Source organism: Hyperolius riggenbachi, chromosome 5, assembly GCF_040937935.1.
Source record: "Hyperolius riggenbachi isolate aHypRig1 chromosome 5, aHypRig1.pri, whole genome shotgun sequence".
Taxonomy (NCBI): domain Eukaryota; kingdom Metazoa; phylum Chordata; class Amphibia; order Anura; family Hyperoliidae; genus Hyperolius; species Hyperolius riggenbachi.
In genome coordinates this window covers 346,416,568-346,435,611 of record NC_090650.1, presented here as the reverse complement: position 1 = coordinate 346,435,611, position 19,044 = coordinate 346,416,568, and the positions used below count along the sequence as shown (strand labels likewise).

The window sequence follows — 19,044 nt, the reverse complement described above, 5'->3', positions numbered from 1 at the left end:
GACCTTGTCCACTAGCTTGGGTGCTGAAACATGGGGTTTGGCATCATTCGGATTTCATTATTAAGGATCCTGAATTTGAACATTATGGAATGGACCATGGGTGTCCATGCATTGAATAATGTACCTTTAAAGAAATGGCTTTCTGGACAAATGCAGTGGAGACAAATGTAAGCTGAAAGATAATACTTAAGCTCAAAGTTTGCAGGGAACAGAGCTACTTGGTATGCTTCCTCGATATTTACAAGATGATTCATAGATAAAACACATTATATAGCTACACATAATAGTTAACATTTACACTAGGTTTATTAGACAAGTTTCAAAACTATCTACACAATTTACAGAAGGCATCAGATATTCAACACATTTACTGAGTTTTTAGGCGGTATCTGAAGTTCACATCATAGGTTGGCTGTAGAATGCCCAGGCCTGCCCTGGACTGGTCTATTGGTGGTACCTTGCCATTTTTATCAACAAGCTCTGCCTCAAAGTAACAAATCATCAAGGCCATTAACAGCTTTATCTCATAGACCGCAAACTGGCGTCCAGGACACTTGGTTTTTCCTGACCCAAAGGGTATATAATAATACTTCAGTTTCTTTCCTCTGAGGTAAAAGTTGGTCTTTTCTTTTCCATTTTCATCCAGAAAGCGATCATACTTAAATGTCTAACAAAGAAAACACATAAGAAGACACATAAACACAGGAGCACATATATTAGTATATTGATAAAGCAGGGAAAAAGAGCAATGACAAGGTGCAAATAAATCCAGCAATAAATCACATCTGTTTATATGTATATAGTTTTTGACCAAGGTGGCTGCAGACTAGCATATCTGTACTGCACTCAGAAGGCGAACTGTTGCCAGAGGCATAACTAGGGTTTTTATCTCCTGGGGACAATTCCTCTAACCACTTCTGAAGAGTTCCACAGTGGAGAATTTTATTTATCTGCTGCAGTATTGCGATGGGCCTCCTCACTTCTTCCTGGCAGCTGGACGCTGGATGCAGCATACCTCTAGCTCTTGATCATTTGATATGCAGTGCTGGAGCAGGTACAGTATAATACTCCACTGTGCACCTCTGCAATGTGTGGATGCGTGGAGGAGGTGCGGGGGGGGGGGTTGTTCTAATGGGAGGGGGTTACTGGGCAAACTTGCAAGATAATAAGGGAGTAAAATACTTGCAAACTTGGGGGGGAGATGATTGGGTCCTAGGGAGAGTGCCCCATCTTAGTTTTGCTGGGGGCCCCTGTGGTTTTCTAGTTATACCCCTAAAAACTCAAACATAATTACAGAATAGAACAATTGTTTGTAGCTTCTGAAGACAAGTGGGGCCAAGAACAGGGAAACCTTGCAAAAGGCAGACAAAATCAGTAGTAGTAACATCCCTCAAAAATCCCCCCAAACAGCAAATTGTCCATCATGCCTGTAACAGGTCATAAAATATGTACTTGAAAAGAGTATATACTTATTTACAACTAACTTTAAAGGAAACCTAAACTGAGAAGAATATGGATTTTTCCTTTTAAAGAATACCCAAGGTGACATGTGACATGATGAGATAGACATGTGTATGTACAGTGCCTAGCACACAAATAACTATGCTGTGTTCCTTTTTTTCTTTCTCTGCCTGAAAGGGTTAGACATCAGGTCTGAGGCAGGACTGGGTCAGACTACAGTGTAAATGGAAACTGGAAATAGACTATTTTATTTGAAAAAAAGCAGTGTTTATATTAATAACTAGCTGATTGCCCGGCATTGCCCGGGTATTTATTTGGTGGGTGTTGGCTCCGCCCACATTTTCTAACACACACACAATTACTCAATGTCCAAGTTTGTGAGCTTTGCGGTCTTTAGCATCAATAATTTGCATTGGAAAGAAAAAAATCTGATTGGCTGTTTGTGGCTCCACCCCTTTTTGTGAATTTGAACCCCAGTCACCCAATGACCAACTGTACCAGGTTCGAGGCCTGTGCCATTAACAGTGCAAGAATGGCAGCAATTCAATATTCCCCTTAAAAAGCAATAGGTGAAGTTTGATTTACTTTTGTAGGCTCCATCCACTTCTCTGAATATTAATCCCAGTCACCATCTGAGCTAAGTTTAAGAACCCTACCATTAACAGTGTAAGAATGGCTTCAGTTTACATTCACTGTGAAATTTGTATTTGTCTCCACCCACTGATGACCCGGGGTTGCCCATGTATGTATTTGACTGGTTTTGGATCCACCCACTTTTTCTAACTCTAACGCACAAACACTCAATGACCAAGTTTGTGAGCTTTGGGGTCTTTGGCATCAATAATTTGTATATTCCCATAGAAATTAAACTCATCAGATTGGCTGTTTGTGGCTGCGCCCCTCTACAGCATTTGAACCCCAGTCACCCAATGACCAACTGTAGCAGGTTTGAGGCATCTGATATTACCAGTGTAAAAATGGCAGAAATTTAAATATTCCCCTTGAAAATCAACAGGTGAATTTTGATTGGCTATTATAGGCTCCACCACTTTACTTAATATTAATCTCAGTCACCCAGTGACCATCTGGGCAAAGTTTGAGACCCCTGCCATTAACAGTGAAGAAGGGTTGCAGTTTACATTTTCCCAGGTAATGACCCTGCCATTAATGGTGAAAGAATGGCTGCAGTTTATATTTTCCCAGTGAAATTTGATTTTGGCTCTGACACTTTTTGTAACTTGGACACACAACCACTCAATAACCATGTTTGTGAGCTTTGGGATCCTTGGCATTAATAATTTGTATTTTGCCAGTGAAATGAAACAAATCTGATTGGTTGTTTGTAGCTCTGACCCCTTTTCTGAATTTGAACCCCAGTGACTCAATGGCCAACTGTATCAGGTTTGAGGCTTGTACCATTAACAGTGCAAAAATGTCATCAATTTTATAATTTCCCTTAAAAATCAACAGGTGAATTTTGATTGGCTTTTTTAGGCTCCACCCGTTTCCCTGAATATTAATCCCAGTCATCCAGTAACCAGCTGTGCAAAGTTTGAGAACCCTGCCATTAAGAGTGAAGAAGGGCTGCAGTTTACATTTCCCCAGAAAAATCTGTTTTTGACTCCACCCAGTTTTTGTATCCTTGACACACAGTTGCTTATTGACCAAGTTTGTGAGCTTTCGGGTTCCTGGCATCAAAATTGTGCTAATGGAAACAGTTTATCCAGCAAAGAAATCTGGCTGTGGCTCCGCCCCTTTAGTGAATTTGAACCCCAGTCACTTAATGACCAACTGTAGCAGGTTTGAGGCCTCTGCCATTAACAGTGTTTAAATGGCAGCAGTTTCAACATTCCCTTTGAAAATCAATAGGTGAATTTTGATTGGCTCTTGTAGGCTCCACCTACTTTTCTGAATATTAATCCCGGTCACCCAGTGACAAACTGTGTCAAGTTTGAGAACCCTGCCATTAACAGTGTAAGAATGGCTGCAATTTATATTTTCCCATGTAAAAAGTTAGTTGTTTTTGGCTCTGCCTACTATTTATAATTTAGACATACAGTCATTCAATAACTAAGTTTATGAGCTGTGGGGTCTTTGGCATCAATAAGTTGCATTTTCCCATTGAAATTAAACAAATCCGATTAGCTGGTTTTTGCCCGCTCCCTTTTCAGAATTTAAACCCCAGACTGACAGTCTCCCAGTGACTGACTGCACCAGATTTGAGGCCTCTGCCATTAAGAGGGTATGGATAACAGCAATGTAAATATTACCTTTGAAAATCAAAAGGTGAATTTTGATTGGCTGCTGTAGGCTCCACCCACTTTCCTAAATATTAATCCCACACAGTCACCAAGTGGCCATCTGTGTCAATTTTGAGAACCCTGCCAAAAACAGAATGGCTGAAATCAATCTAACAAATCTAATTGGCTGTTTGTGACCCTACCCCCTTTAGTGAATTTGGACACCACTCACCCAATGACTGACTGTATCAGGTTTGAGGCCTCTGCCATTAAGAGTGTAAGAATGGTAGCAATGTAAATATTCCCCTTGAAAAGCAATAGGTGAATTTTGATTGGCTGTTGTAGGCTCCACCTACATTTCTGAATAATAATCCCAGTCACCCATTGGCCAATTGTGTCAAGTTTGGGAACCCTGCCATGTAAAAAATTAGGTTGTTGGCACCGCCCACTTTTTCTAACCTTGACATACAGTCACTCAATTACCACGTTTATCAGCTTTGGGGTCCTTGGTATCAATACTTTGTATATTCCCATTGAAAAATAAACAAATCTGATTGGCTGTTTGTGGCTCTGCCCCCTTTCTGAATTTGAACCCCAGTCACCCAGTCACCAACTGTACCAGGTTTGAGGCATCTACTATTAACTGTATAAGAATGGTTTAAATATTCTCTTTGAAAATCAAACAGTGATTTTTTATTGGCTGTTGTAGGCTCCACCCACTTTCCAAAATCTTAATCTCATTCACGCAGTGACCAACTGTGCAAAGTTTGAGAACTCTGGCATTAATGGTGTAAGAATGGCTGCAGTTTACATTTTCCCAGTAAAATTTGTTTTTGGCTCCGGCCACTTTTTTTAACCTTTACACACAGTCGCTCAATGACCAAGTTTGTGAGCTTTCAGGCTCCTGGCATAAAAAATGTGTGAATGGAAGAAGTTTATCCACCAAGGAGATCTAATTGGCTGTTTGTGGCCACGCCCCTTTAGTGAATTTGGATCCCAGTCACCCAATAATCGACTGTAGCAAGTTTGAAGCCTCTACCATTAACAGTGTAAGAATGGCAGCAGTTTAAATATTCCCCTTGACAATCAATAGGTGAATTTTGTTTTGGCTGTTGTAGACTCCACCCACTTTCCTGTATAATAATCCCAGTCACCCAGTGACCAAGTGTGCCAAGTTTGAGAACCCTGCGATTAACAGTGTAAGAATGGCTGCAGTTTGCATTTTCCCATTTAAAATGAATGGCTGAAATTTGATTGGCTGTTTTATGCTCCGCCCACTTTTCCTGGATTTGTAACCTCAGTCACCAAGTAACCAACTGTGCCAAGTGTGGGGACTATGGCTTGATTACTGTGAGAATGGCAGTCTTTTACATTTTTTCCATTGACATGAATGGGTGAAATCTGATTTGCTGTTTGTAGCTCCGCCCAGCTGTGCAGGGGGGCTACGAGACCCCCAGAACATATCATCCCAGGTAGTAAGGGATCTGTATACCAAGTTTCGTTCAAATCAGTCAAGGCGTTTTCGAGTGATCGCGGCACATATACACATACATACACACATACATAAACACATACATACACACACACATACATACACACATAGACACATACATCCGATTTTATATAGATAGATAAAAAAAAACAACGATTCAGCAGCAATTAATTGCCACCAACGGAAAGCTCTGTTGCTGGCAAGAAAAGGGGGAAAAATCATTTGTGTGATGATTTGTATGGCCCTGCCGCGAGCTATGAATGCTGCAGTGGCCTGAATTGTAAAAAATAGCCTGGTCACTAGGAGGGTGTAAGCCTGTGGTCCTTAAGTGGTTAAAAAGTAGATTTAAATATAAAATAAAACTATAGAATATCTTAAAAAGTCATTTTAGTAGGAGGATGAAAGATACAATTGTTTATTTCATTAGTTTATTTTCATCTTGGGTGTCCTTTAAAATAACACCAGTTGCCTTCCTCTCCTCCTGATCCTGGGCCTCTAATACTTTTAGCCACAGCCCCTCAACAAGCGTGCAGATCAGCTGCTCTGACTGAAGTCAGACTGGATTAGCTGCATGCTTATTTCAGGTGTGTGATTCAGGCACTTCCTCAGCCAAAGAGATCGGCAGGACTGCCAACTGGTATTGTTTAAAAGGAAACATCCATATCCCTCTCAGTTAAGGTTCCCTTTATGCTCTATCTTCTAAACTCTGTACTACTTGTAACACCACCTATCTTACCTGGGGATCTTCATAAATTTCAGGATCCTGATGTACCGTTGGTGGGTATAAAGCAACAATATCATCTTTTCGGATGTTGAAAGTCCCAGCATCCTCTAGTTGTAGAGAGAAGTTCTCTTTTGCCACTCTGACATTCAGTGATGCGCTTGACAGTCTCATGGATTCTTTAATGATACTTTCTGTTAATGGAAGAATCAGATCACAAGAATCTCAATTTACACTTCTTTCCCAAGAAAATAATACATTTTTATTACAATTCCTTGCTGTAGAAATTCGGAAATCCTAAAGAATAACTCTGGAGTGCTGTGTACCTGTGTGACTGAGCCGAGGAGGCAAAAATGGAACAATGCCCATCCGAATAGATAAACTTGTTTTTTATAGGTTCAGGTAGGTCAAATCAGAGTTGAGGTACCCATACATCTTCTGATTTTGGGCCTGATCAGCCATCAAATTCGATAATTTTATCAAATCGGATCATCGATTAGGCATGTCGCAACTAGCATGCCTAATCGATGATTCAATTGATTTCAGTCCTATAAATGGTCGAATGTATTGATCGAGCATAAAATCTCTTGGTCCAATGTGATCGATTGGGTACTGGATGGCAAAGGCATGTGATATTGCGACGACCGACTTAAGCGATGTGCCCCTGACTCCTTTCCCCCAAAGTGGAAAATGCCCCCCCCCCCTTCTCTCTAGTGTCTGTGTGTGGTGTAAATTCTCACCTGTCCCACTGGCGCGACTCCTGGTCACCTTTGCTGTCACCCTCGTTTGGCACCAGTCGCGTGAAGCCCCAAGTGGTACACGGGGCACCAAGTAGTGGTGCTCATCGTAACGGCAGACACGGGGTTGATGGCAGATGAGGACGTAAGTCACACCAGCGGGACAGGTGAGATTTTACACTGCATGGGGTGGGGACATTTTACAGTTGTGGGCCGGCAAGGCAGGTGGCTGAGGCAGTGTTGTTAGGCTGATTCAGGATAGATTTCATGCCGAACTGAGGAAACTCATTTCAGGTTTGATACTTACCTAAGTAGGGGAGAGGCTCTGGATAGTATAGAGCAGGGGTAGGGAGCCTATGGCTCGGGAGCCAGATGTGGCTCTTTTGATGGCTACATCTGGCTCACATAAAATCAGTAGGGGTTGATTCACTAAGCGACACTACTCAAGCAGCGTAGCTTAGTGTGGCAGTGCAAGTAGAATTTTCAAAAGTAGGCACGCTACTGCTGTAGCATGCACTACTAACTTACTTGTGCTACCCCAAAACGAACAGCTGCTTCAGTTGTCCCTCTGTGGACCCTGTTAGGTCCAGTGACTTTTTAGGACAAGATGCCCACACTTTGATTGGCCCAATAGGCTACCTGCCACTTGACAGGAAGCCTATAGGGCCAATGTGCGGGGATCTCCTCCTACAAAGTGAATCAACCCTCAAGTCAGCTAGCTAATTGTACAAGCTGTTAGTCGGTATGTCTCCTGTCTGGCTCTCTGGGAAATTGCTGATGTTGCTAAAATCCAAAATAGCTGAAGACGTGTCTGACACTTCCGCTGCCCAGCAGATCAACTGTATACACATCACCATGGCAACAGGGACAGCCCTCTGCTGCGCATGGCCACTTTCACAGTTTCGAACATATTGTGTGGCTCTCACAGATATACATTTTATAATATGTGGTGTTTATAGCTCTCTCAGCCAAAAAGGTATAGAGCCTTCCCATTCCTCCATTTGGCCCATCGTTGCAGGCTGCAGCGCCGTCCCCAGTTTGGACTTGTGAATGCGCAGTTCGATTGCACTCATCCTCAGTACAACTCAGGGTCGCAAATAGTTCTGAAGGTTGCCCGAGGAGTTCCAGACAGCTTTTTGACCAAGCAGGTCAAATAGCTGCAAACGGGGAGGGTGCTCCAACGACAAGTGAGGCAAAGGAACTGGGAGGCTCTATACTATCCAGAGCCTTAACCCTTAGACTGGCAGCTAATATTTAACATCCCAGCTATGTTTGAATTGTGTTTATTAGATATCTCTCCCAAAGCTACATGTACCAAAGTCCACATCAGTCGATAGGGGCGTACATGAGGTGCAAATAAATTTGAGATGATTGAGAATTACATGAATTATTATGATACAGAACTATGCTAATTATTATGAAAATCTATTGTAAAATGGACTAATCAAATCTTGCAGTAAAAGCGTTGCTGTCCATTTTCAAGCTTCTTAGTTTTGCAGTAAGATTTGCATAATTCTGCATCATCTTCAAATTATATGCATATTTCAAGTAAAGTAGAAAGTTAGCACTTTGCAGACAAAACTTTGAACTAAACACCTTTTAGACATCTGTGGCACATGAATATGAAGAATTAAAAACGCGTATTGACGTCTGCTGTGGGCTGAAGTACTTTTGTGCTAAAATACATTTTTGTACGGATGCTAAAACAAAGAACACCAATGGAGGTCCATGGCAGTCTAAGGGTATTGACTCTTAAACATACCTAAAACATGCATGTCATCCAGTTGTTGCCGAGTTAGAGAAATGCATTTGCCATCAAAAGTCACTTTTTGATTGGAGTTCTTCAACACCTGTTGGACTTCCTCAGTGGCAGCTTTCATTGCTTTTGGGCACCTATAGAATTTTTTTTTTTAAAGTCTGTATATTAGATCTGATCTATTCAAACATAAGCATTTTGTATAAAATGAAGCAATTTAAAGAGACACTGAAGCAAAAAAAAAAATATATGATATAATGATTTGGATGTGTAGTACAGCTAAGAAATAAAATTTTAGGAGCAGAGACATAAGTCTAATAGTGTTTCCAGTACAGGAAGAGTTAAAAAACTACAGTTGTTATGCAAAAGAGCCATTGAGCTCCACTACTTTCAAAGTCGCAGAGAGCTCTGTTTTCTGAAGCCTGTTATCTCAACTGGTCAATAGTTCACTTGCCTGCTCTGTAAAAACATTTAAAATGTTGAGTAGTGCGTAAACTGAAAATATTAGAGAATGATGCAATGTTATAAAAAAACACTAGCTAAAAAATAAAAATATGATAATATTTTATTTTCTACTAATGTTCTAGTAATTATCCGTACTACACAACCAATTCATTATATCATAATTTTTTTTTGCTTCAGTCTCTCTTTAATGTACAATGAGTCTACTACTAGTTAAGACTTTACCTAATAAGCTGGTAGATGGCCCAGAATGTTGCTGGCAGTGTGTTAGCTTGGGATGCCCAGAGGAGGCCCACGTGGGTCTTGGCTTTATCTTGTTCGTTAATGCTGCTCACAGTGTCATTCATAAACATTCTGTGGAGGACAAGTTCCGAAAGGTTGTTCCTTTTTCTGATATTATCCTGAAGAAGTTCTTGGGTCAGCGTTTGCCTGGATTTGTACGCTGTTTTAAAAAACTGAATTGGCACGCCTGCTACAAGGGCAGGGAAGACCTTGTCAAACTGTTTGAAGTGTTCAAGGGCACAAAGAATCAGGGCACTTTCTGCTTCTCTTCTCGCGAGGTTCTCATCGCCTTTTGTGCTCAACTTTTTGCCAAAGATGGTCAAGTAGCCGGATTCAAACATCACGCGGTAACAGAAGGCAAAGACACCGTCAGTTAACCATTCATTGTTATTTCCTCTGGTTGCAGTCACGTGCAGCATGGTCTGTAGAAGGTTGTCTGACATGGTGGGAATGAGAGCCTCCAGCGCATCTCCTTGCAATGTTTTTGCAAATGTTTCATTGATATTCTCTGTAGTGTTGCCATCTTCAGGGTTCATGCTGGTGTGCCCAAAAGCCTAGCATAACAAAAAAAAAAAGATTCAATTTTACTTATTTATGTTGATAATAGCATCAAGCCAGTTTGAGACCAAAAAAACATGTTTTGCAATGGAAAAATAGCTGCCTTTGCCAGCTAAAGCAAAAAGTCAGCTTCTTTCTCATTCAGCTTCTAACCCCTTGAGGAATATTAAAGTAATCAAAGTAAATATTATTATTTTTTTTATTATTTCTGTTGCGACAACATCTTCTGTAGCGCTGCACAACGTACATTAATAAATATACTGTACATCCAATAATATATGCATAAATATATATCTACATAATTATAGAAACCAACAAAAGTGGGCCTTGTTAGTGAGCATATATGCTAATAGTTTTACTATTTCCATGCCATAAATTTGGACTTGATCACAATTTAAAATATTTAGCAATAACGTCATAGAACATATTAGTATAATCCTGGAAACAGGACATTTGAGCACCAGCGGTGCCGCACAAGTGTGGGTGCCCTGTGGGCGCCCACATTAATATTGGTAAATGAAGGAAGTTTGGGCGCCAGGGCTGTCCACTATGTACACTTTGGTGCCTGGTATTTGTAGTTTAAAGCGATAAGCACGATAATTGGCAGGTTTGTGGTTAGGGTTAGCCATGGTGGGGGGGGGGGGGGGGGGTGTAGGTTAGGTTTTTTAGCATTGGTGGAGGACCAGTTAGGTTTAGGCATAGGCAGAGGGAGGGCTATGTGTGAGAATAGGGTTAGGTTTAGCAACAGTAAATAGTAAAGAAGGGGTGGGGTGGCTCCAGGAGATAGTGTAGCTTGATTGGCTACAACGGGCCTGCTGACTGTGATGTAGAGGGTCAAAGTTGACCCTAATGGTGCACTATAGGGGCGAACCAAACTTCCGGGAAAGTTCGCATTCGCATTCGGACGCAAACCACCTAAAGTTCGCCTGGAACTGTTCGCTGGCAAACCGTTCGGCCCATCTCTACCCCATCACCACGAAGTGGGAAGATGCCAAGGAACCCCTGCAGAGTACTCAAGGAACCCTGGGATTCCAGGGAACCCTGGTTGAGAAAGCCTGATCTACCTGACTGGGTCCTCATCATAATACTGATTTACAAATTTATGTGCAACCACAAAACTATTAAGAAAAAAAACCCTTAAAAATAAATAAATTATCCAAACTAAGTTCTGTATAATGTTCATTCCATATGGTATGTCTCAGTAACCTAGACTGAGATTTTGGAACAATGATATGGGCATCATTATTTTTGGAACAATGGTGAGATGTTTCAGAAAGTTTCAGAACCCAACATTACTAGCAAGATAGTGAAAAAAAAGGTTTTAGTGTTAGCATGATTAATTCAATGGCATAGCAATAGGGGTGCAGAGGTTGCAACCGCATTGGGGCCCTTTGGCCAGAGCAGTATTAGCTCTCTATTGGTCCTGTGCTGGTAATGATCCCTTCTATAGATTATTTGAATAGTAGAAATCCTTCGCAAACTGTTTCCCATCCCCTTCTTGCTTCCTGCACCTCTGACACTGTGGTTGTCCTTGGCAGGTTTTGGTGCGCCATATCAACTGTTATGTATAAAGGAATGGGGGGGGGGGGAGGTCAATAACTCCTTAGCTAGGCCATTGACAATGACTATTGAGTATTAGGGTGATTGTAAATGTTGGGGTTAGGCATTCAGCTGAGGTAAAAGTTAGAGATGAGAATATTAAGATTAATAGTTGCTGTTAGGCTAAGATTTCAAGTTACTTTTAATGAAAGTTTTTTAAGTGCCAGAAAGCACGGTGCCCAAATAATTGCACTAAAATTTCCCATACTCAGATTTAATGGCTGAGCCTTCACTGGTACTGACAGTCACTACCAGGCTAATATTACAGTAGGTACAACATATTTACACTCACTCATTAAAAGCACAAAGGTGCAGTGGTTAGAACGTTTGCAATTTGAACCGTGAACAGAATCGTTCTGAGTGGAGCTAGTACATCTTGAGCTTGACTGGGCTTCCTCCAGGTGTACTGATTTCCTCTCACAATGCAAAAACTTTAGCTGATAGCCCAGCCCTCCAAATTTACCTTACTCTAAAATAAGGTCTTCAGGGTATTTGATGCAAATTCACCAATATATTCTGTGAATTGCTGCATAATATTCAGCCCCATATAAATAAAGAACATACATATATTGAAAAGCAATAGTTACAGTGTATTAACTAGCGAGAGAGGTAAAAAGGAGCGCCATGCGGCCGAGCACATTTGGGCGCTGCCGTAGTCAGCAATCTGAATTACAGCTAAAGTGGAGCTCAGTGAGTAATTCGGGGGCTGGCAGCCCAAATAGAGCCCAAATTGCTATAAAAACACCACAATTTGGCCACCAGCAGTAGCTGGAAGCCGAATTGCGCCTTACCCCCTCTGTACGATGCCTTGGAGAGTGAATAGTAATTAACGCCATCGGGAAATTTGCCACGGCAAGGTGAGCCAGTTCTTGGCTTCACCATGCACCCACATTTTCCGTGCGCCCTTTTTACATGTGCACATTAAGTAGTACCTTGGCAGCTGTTGTATAGTGGAACTTCATCCAATCGAAGTATCGCCCGTGCTTCATCACAGAGCTGAAAGCAATACCATCGGTGACAAAATGCACAAAGTTTCCAGCAATCTTGCAGGTGAAGACGGGACCAAGTTTCTTTTGTCGAGATCGGAGAAACTCAAGAGGGTTCGCCCCAAACTGTAATGCGCATCCGAAATAAGGAATGTATCCATTTTCCAAGGGCGGCTCACCTGGCTCCCTAAAATGACATAAACAGCCATATACAGCCACCCATTAGTTGTTATTTATTTGTAAGACTTGTATCACACTACATATTCACTACCAATTCTCACATAGCTTGGTGTAAACTGTTCTTTATTAATTCCTGTAATCCCCCTGCATGTTAAACATTTATTTGGCAATGGCATACTAAAGAAACAGTGCAGAACACACAAATGGCATTTACAGGACAAAATCAATGTTTGGTCAACAAAAGATAGCTTTTAATTGGCAATGTAAAAAAAATGGTGTGTCCTCAAAAAATAAAAACTCCCGTATAAAAGATGTCAGCCGTTATGCTGCCTGAACTTCTCGTAAGCAACGATCCTAATGTATGTTTCGTGGTTTCATGACCCCTTCCTCAGAGGCACATGAGAAATACATGAACCATTCCATCAATGGCAACCTAAAGACAACCCATCTATGTAGACCATCACACATCTGATCAGGCCAACAACAAAAGTTCAAAAATTTTATTGTTTTAGATATAGACCAATTCCAATAATTATTTTATATTACTGGCCCCCCACTTTCAAAGGTGGCGGTAGCTGCTAATGTTAAAAATAATAATAAATGCCATTATTTTTGCTCTAACTATGGTCATTGTGGCTGGAGCACTCCAGGATAAACCCTCTCTCACTCAATACTGGGAGAGGTGACTCAGCAGGCCGGTATGCTGTCGACCTCGAGTTTGAGAGGCCAAAGACACCAGTTGTAAGTTGTGGTCACATGACCCCTAGAGATGATCAATGAACTGTAACTTTTTCTGGCATAAAGTCAATTTAGTTGTAGTTTGTAAGCAGCTTGAAATTGGGCCAATCAGCTGCTGCCAAGATGCATACAGCATGCATCAAGATTTCCATGAAGTCACAAAAATGTAATCTCCTGTGACTTTTACAGCTTAATTGGAAACATAAGTAAAAGGGATATGGAGGCTGCCATATTTATTTCATTTTCAACAACACAGGACAGCCAGGCAACTGGTATTTTTTAAAATGAAAAAATATGGTAACCTCCATGTCCCTCACATTTCAATTGTCCCTATTTTTGACATTAGCAGCTTCCACTACTTAGGAGCATTAAACAAAGGATAAGATAGTGTTTTAGCAGGCTTTAAAAGCAGATTATTATATTATGGTGTTCTCCATTAAAGAACAAGCGACACCCATGCTAACCTAGAAATAAAAAACACATATATAAGTAGATAAATACTACTACTACTTACATAACAGATGTATTGTGCTATCCACGTAATGATTCCTGTGAATTTTACAAAGGAAAAAGCAGAAAATCCTATTGCAGGCAGTGGCCATTTTGCCAAGCTAATGCTGACATCATATCCTTCCTGACTCTTGTTCTCCCCCCCCCCCTTCTCTTGCTCATTGTGTATTCATTAGCTGCCCTCCTCCCAGAGTCTTCAGACACTCCCACTGAGGTGTATACTAGCAACTTCACTGTCTTTTTTTGTTTACACATCCAATCACTGAGTCACCTCAGCCTTGCTTGTAAACACAAGTAATCAGAGGGAGTTTCTGATAAGCAGCAAGGCAGGGAAATACATGGAAGAGGAGGAATATATTATAGATTAAAAGAACTCCCAGCATTCAACTCTTTGGCACTGTTTGGCACCAGGGCCAGTGATCCTAAAGTATGTCATAACTCCAAACCATAACAGCAGAAAAAGTTTTGCAAGTTTTGAATACAGGAGTAGCATCTTTATCACTTAATACACTCAGACCAGTTGCTGTTGAAATTTGATTTTTATGGTGACAATACCGCTTTAATCAGTTTGCCAGTTAAATTAACTTGAATAAATTACCTCTTATTCAAATGCCTTTAATGGAATGTATAGAAATTTTGAGTTTAATTACCAGCAAATGAATACCCCTCATTACCAGATCGGAAGTATTGAACTGCACAACGTGGATGCTGATTATAGTCTGCTACTACAAACACTATAGGAACATAGAATGTAATCCCATGCACGGGTTGTACTTGCTATCTATGTGGTAAATATTGTTAGATATTTTACTAATCATAGGACCAAAAAGTTTGAAACAGGCTGTCTGCATGTTGGGATGATGTGGCTCAGTAAAAGTATAAGCTATAGGCTTGCTATGCACCAGTGGTTCTGGATGTAAGCTTGGCTACAGGGGCATAAAGAGATAATCTGCATATTCCGTAGTGATGCATTGTGGGTAATGCGGACCTGAACTCAGAACTTCATCTCTGCTCTAAAAGATAAGCACCATCATAATAACCTTTTAAGAAAAACTTTTATTTGTTACAGCTGATACAAATCCTGCAATAAATCTGCAGTGTGTCTACTTACGGCTTTCATGGAAGCAGACATATTGTTAACAACCTATTAGCTCCGTGGCAGTCAGTGACAAAGCTGAATGATAAAAATACAACTTGATCCATTAGCCTGTCTAATTCACAGATGAGGGGAAATTAGACAGGCTGAACTCTCTAAATACATACAGGGTGCATTTCTCTATACTATCCTTCTGCCCTGTGCAAGAGTTCAGGTCCACTTTAAAGCTGAATTCTTGCAAATACCTACTGTTTTGAGAAGGCAAATTACACTGAGCCATGCTTTTTAGTAGGAGAGCTTTGTTCTGTTTTAGTCCCCTATACTCTCCTAGTGGTTCTGGGTCACCCTGAGCTGCTTGGGTACTCTATAGCAGAGTTCCCCAACCCTGTCCTCAATGCCCACCAACAGTAGATGTTTTGCAGGAAGCCACACACAATCACAGACAGGGTAATTAGTGTCTCTGCAGAACTGATTAACTGCCTCTGTGTATTTCCACAAAACATGCAGTGTTGGTGGCCGGGCCTTGAGGACAGGGTTGGGAAACACTGCGATAGTATAAGCAAAAAGCCCCCCAATGTGTTCATATATCACAGCCAACAGCAATCAGCAATAACTTGTCTCTAACGAACAGCAACAGAACACCTGTGACTGGAAGTATTTCATTATACAATGCTGAGCAGAGCTGGCTACTAGCTTTAAAAGGAACCTAAAACCAAGCTCTGTAGTTAATGCACAGAGCTCCACATTTTTTAAAAATATATCTGTATGTGCCCCAATGTCTAACTGACCTAGAAGACACTGCATAGGGAAAATAATTAATTTAACAACCCAGAAGGCAGACACAGAGAGGATACTAAGACAATACCAATGCAATAGAATATTAACCTAAAAGTCCCTCAAGAAAATTCCCTTACCTTTTCCTAATTCCAACAGCAAGCCATAGAAAACAGCAAAGAAGCACAACCAGTGCCCAGATCAGTGATACTGTCAGCATCGTATCAGGTGGCTTCACAAGTAAGAGCTCACTTAGTTATGCGCTAGGATCAATGCTCATAAGCAGGAAAGTCACCTCCACTTATATAACCATAGGAAGAATATGGGGATTTTATCTTTTGAACTCTAGTAGCCATAAAAGGCATTGATTAACTTCTCAGCCAAAGAATAGCATTGATTCAAATCTGTGCTCCTGATCAGGTATCTTTGAAAATAAAAAAAAATATAGGTTATTAAGGAGATAGTAGATAATTTGAAGGCCAGTGGGACGTGTTCAGGAATCTCATGCAAGTTCACTATCTAGCGCCTATAGTTAAAGTTCAGCAGTTACTGGAGAACATGTTTTGAGCAGTGTGCATCAGTGCTCTCTCATCTACCCCAGCATCTCTGCACACGTTAGTAGCACTAGGAAAGAACCACAAAAACATGATTTGTATATGAATCTGCGAAGAAACAATGAGAAACATAAGGCCTAGGACCCGCTAGAGCACTTCCAGATCGCCGGCGATTATGAGTGTTTTCAAAAATCACTTTGTCAATGAAAGTGGATTGAGGTTAGACCAATTGAGTGATAGGGATTTGGCCAAATCGCAATTGTTCTGCCTGCACCATTTCACTAGAAATTGCACTTCAATAACAAAACAAAGTGGCCCTATGGGGTATTTACCTTGGGGGGGGGGGAGCCTCAGGATCTTAATGAGGCTTTCCCTGTCCTCTGTAGCCTCAGAGATCCAGCGCAGGCTCCTCTGCAAATTCCCAGACAAGCACTGCGCAGGCACAGCAGCACATAACAATATTTACCTTTGAGGCTCCAGCGCAGACGCAGCAGCGGCTTTCCAATGGGCTCTGGCAGAAATTACTAAGCCCAATCAGGTCCACTCTACTGCACAGGGTCATCTGCGCAGTAGAGTGGAGTCATCTGCGCTGTAGAGTGGACCTGATTGGACTCCACTCTACTGCGAGTGGACACTAGCAAAAACGCTGAGCGATTGCAATCAGTGGTCTGTAGTGGATCCCAGGCCTTATTCTTAGGAGGTATATGTTACAATGATTTAAAATTTAAAAAAACTGCTAAAGTGGGTTTGTGGACCTGCATTTTTCCCTAGCTGCTTTTGAATACAGGGTTGTACATCCATCACTCAGTTTCATATTGCTCCCTGAGGGTTTGGCAACACATCTTACCTCTATAGGACCTATTAATTTCACAGTAAAACGGTTGTGATGAAAATGCAGGTGTGTGTGTGTGTGTGTGTGTGTGTGTGTGTGTGTGTGTGTGTGTGTGTGTGTGTGCGCGCGTGTGTGTGTGTTTGGGGGTGGGGGGGTCTGGGTCATCACAAAGGAAATATGTTTGTCTTTTAATTTATTTTGGAAATGTGACGTCACCAGTATGTATTCCCAATAAAATACTTCAATGATGTTCCCCAATAACAAGTGCCAACAATATGTCCTGATTACATGAGCATCCAGTAACAAGTGTTGCTACTATATCCCCCTGATAATTAGTCACTAATATGCTCCTCTGAAAACCAGAGACACCAACATGTCCTAAAGATAACTAGCGCCACTGATATGTCCCTCTGATAACTAGTGTTGCCTGCATGTGCTCTTCCCTCCAAAGCAGAATAACGCCTCCAGGGAAGTGGATCTTAAATATTTACTTGATGATGTAGTGTTGGTGTGCAATTTTCTTCAGCTATCACATCCAATTTCCCTCTGTCAGGCATGCATGTGTGTAGGGTGGCTGCTTGCCATTTGGACAAAGGTGGGCTCACATGGACCGGTGAGCCTGGGACACTTGCCCCTTTTGTCCCTATGGTTAATACAGCCCTGGTTGCTTGAGCACTTCACAATGTGATGCTTGCCCACCGACCCGGATTTACATCACAGGAGCCTATAGGCACATATGTCCTGGTACCCTAGACTTTGGCCTCCTTGAACTTACAAACCCCTGAAGCTGCACCGCAAGTGTGCTGGCTGTCCCGGCTGTCACTTCTCACTTACTTCCTTTGCCCAACATAGGTACCTACAGATACCCCTTAGTATTAGGTAACCAGAGCTATCCTCAGTATTAAGTAGCTAGAGGTGCCCCCGACTGAAGGGAGATCTGGTCAGTGGAATGCTGAGACCTGGGTAACCTCTCATTTATACTCCACTCAGGACTCTGCACAGGTAAGGCAGGAGGGAGGCACTTGGGGAGGGAGCCACTTTTCCGCAATTAGGTGCCTGTAGGCACATGCCTACAATGCCTTATGTTAAATCCAAACCGTTGTACACAAAAGGGTCAATGGAAAGCAGAAAATAGATATTTTATTGGACACATCCCACACACAGATTTCTGTCTTTATTCTTTACTTCTCACTCAATCCTTTTGGCCTATGTGCCCTTCCCCAGTAGTTGTCACATCAAGACAAGTTGATGTCTAGGACTGGAAGTTTTCAGTCAGTGCTGGTTGTGGATGGAGGTCCACATACCACCAGCAGACTCTGTATAGGAGCATGTTTATTTGACAAACGTCTTTAGTGTCAAACCAGTGTCTGACTGGGAGGTGAAAAAAATAAGGAAATCCACCTGCTGGCCAAGCAGCAGAAACCCTGTATTATCACTCCCAATAGAAACCTGCAGTAAGTCTTCACAGTGAGCAGCAACACATGATTACTGCTGCTTGGCCAGCAAGTGGATTTCCTCAGCTTTTCCAGCTCCCAGTCTGACACTGTGCCACACACCGCAGTTTAGTGATGGACGGAAACCTGTAGTGGGCACTAATAGAAGGCTTTGAAGAGAGGAGCAGAAGGTGACACCCAGGCAGTGTGTTTGAGGGATAGGGTGGATGATTTCATAAATAAATTTTAATCATTTATAATAAGCACATAATTATCAATGAGATCCCCAGTTAATGATGGACTTTCAAAGGGTCCCCTTGTTCTACACGGAGGGTCAGGGCAGCCGTTTGCTCCTACTTCATAAATTCTCCCTATAAGGCCTCTTGCCAAAAAAACATAGCAGCATGTAGTACTTTTTTAATCGAAATTAAAAATCCGATCGTATTAAAAATCAGAATCACATGTTGTGTTCAAGAGGTCGGGGACCGTAGAAGTCACGTTGGTAAATCCAAGCGACTTCCACAGAACCTATTGGAGCACCTTTGGATCTGACCTCTTTTCAAAGCTCTCTACACGGCCTACACAGCAGCATATGAGTCTCCGCCTCTCTCTACTTACAAACTGTCATTTCTG

General features: G+C 41.7%; 1 protein-coding gene across 1 annotated transcript; it reads right to left on the bottom strand.

Moving 5' to 3' along the window:
• Positions 1-356: 356 nt before the first annotated feature.
• Positions 357-15,812, bottom strand: LOC137517758 (cytochrome P450 7A1-like). Its single transcript, XM_068234785.1, has 6 exons — positions 15,733-15,812; positions 12,241-12,481; positions 9,095-9,705; positions 8,414-8,544; positions 5,930-6,108; positions 357-667 (listed from the first exon to the last, which is right to left on the bottom strand). Exons 1-6 carry the CDS (start codon positions 15,810-15,812, stop codon positions 368-370), a joined length of 1,542 nt encoding a protein of 513 aa, XP_068090886.1. The 3' UTR covers positions 357-367.
• Between the last annotated feature and the right edge of the window lie 3,232 nt (positions 15,813-19,044).

Excerpts from the sequence above, each read along its gene's own strand:
- LOC137517758 (XM_068234785.1), bottom strand. The coding sequence starts at position 15,812 with ATGCTGACAGTATCACTGATCTGGGCACTGGTTGTGCTTCTTTGCTGT. Across the intron at positions 8,545-9,094 it reads GCCATCTACCAGCTTATTAG|GTGCCCAAAAGCAATGAAAG; the intron begins GTAAAGTCTTAA and ends AAAATTCTATAG. Across the intron at positions 668-5,929 it reads AAATTTATGAAGATCCCCAG|ACATTTAAGTATGATCGCTT; the intron begins GTAAGATAGGTG and ends TTTCTTTGTTAG.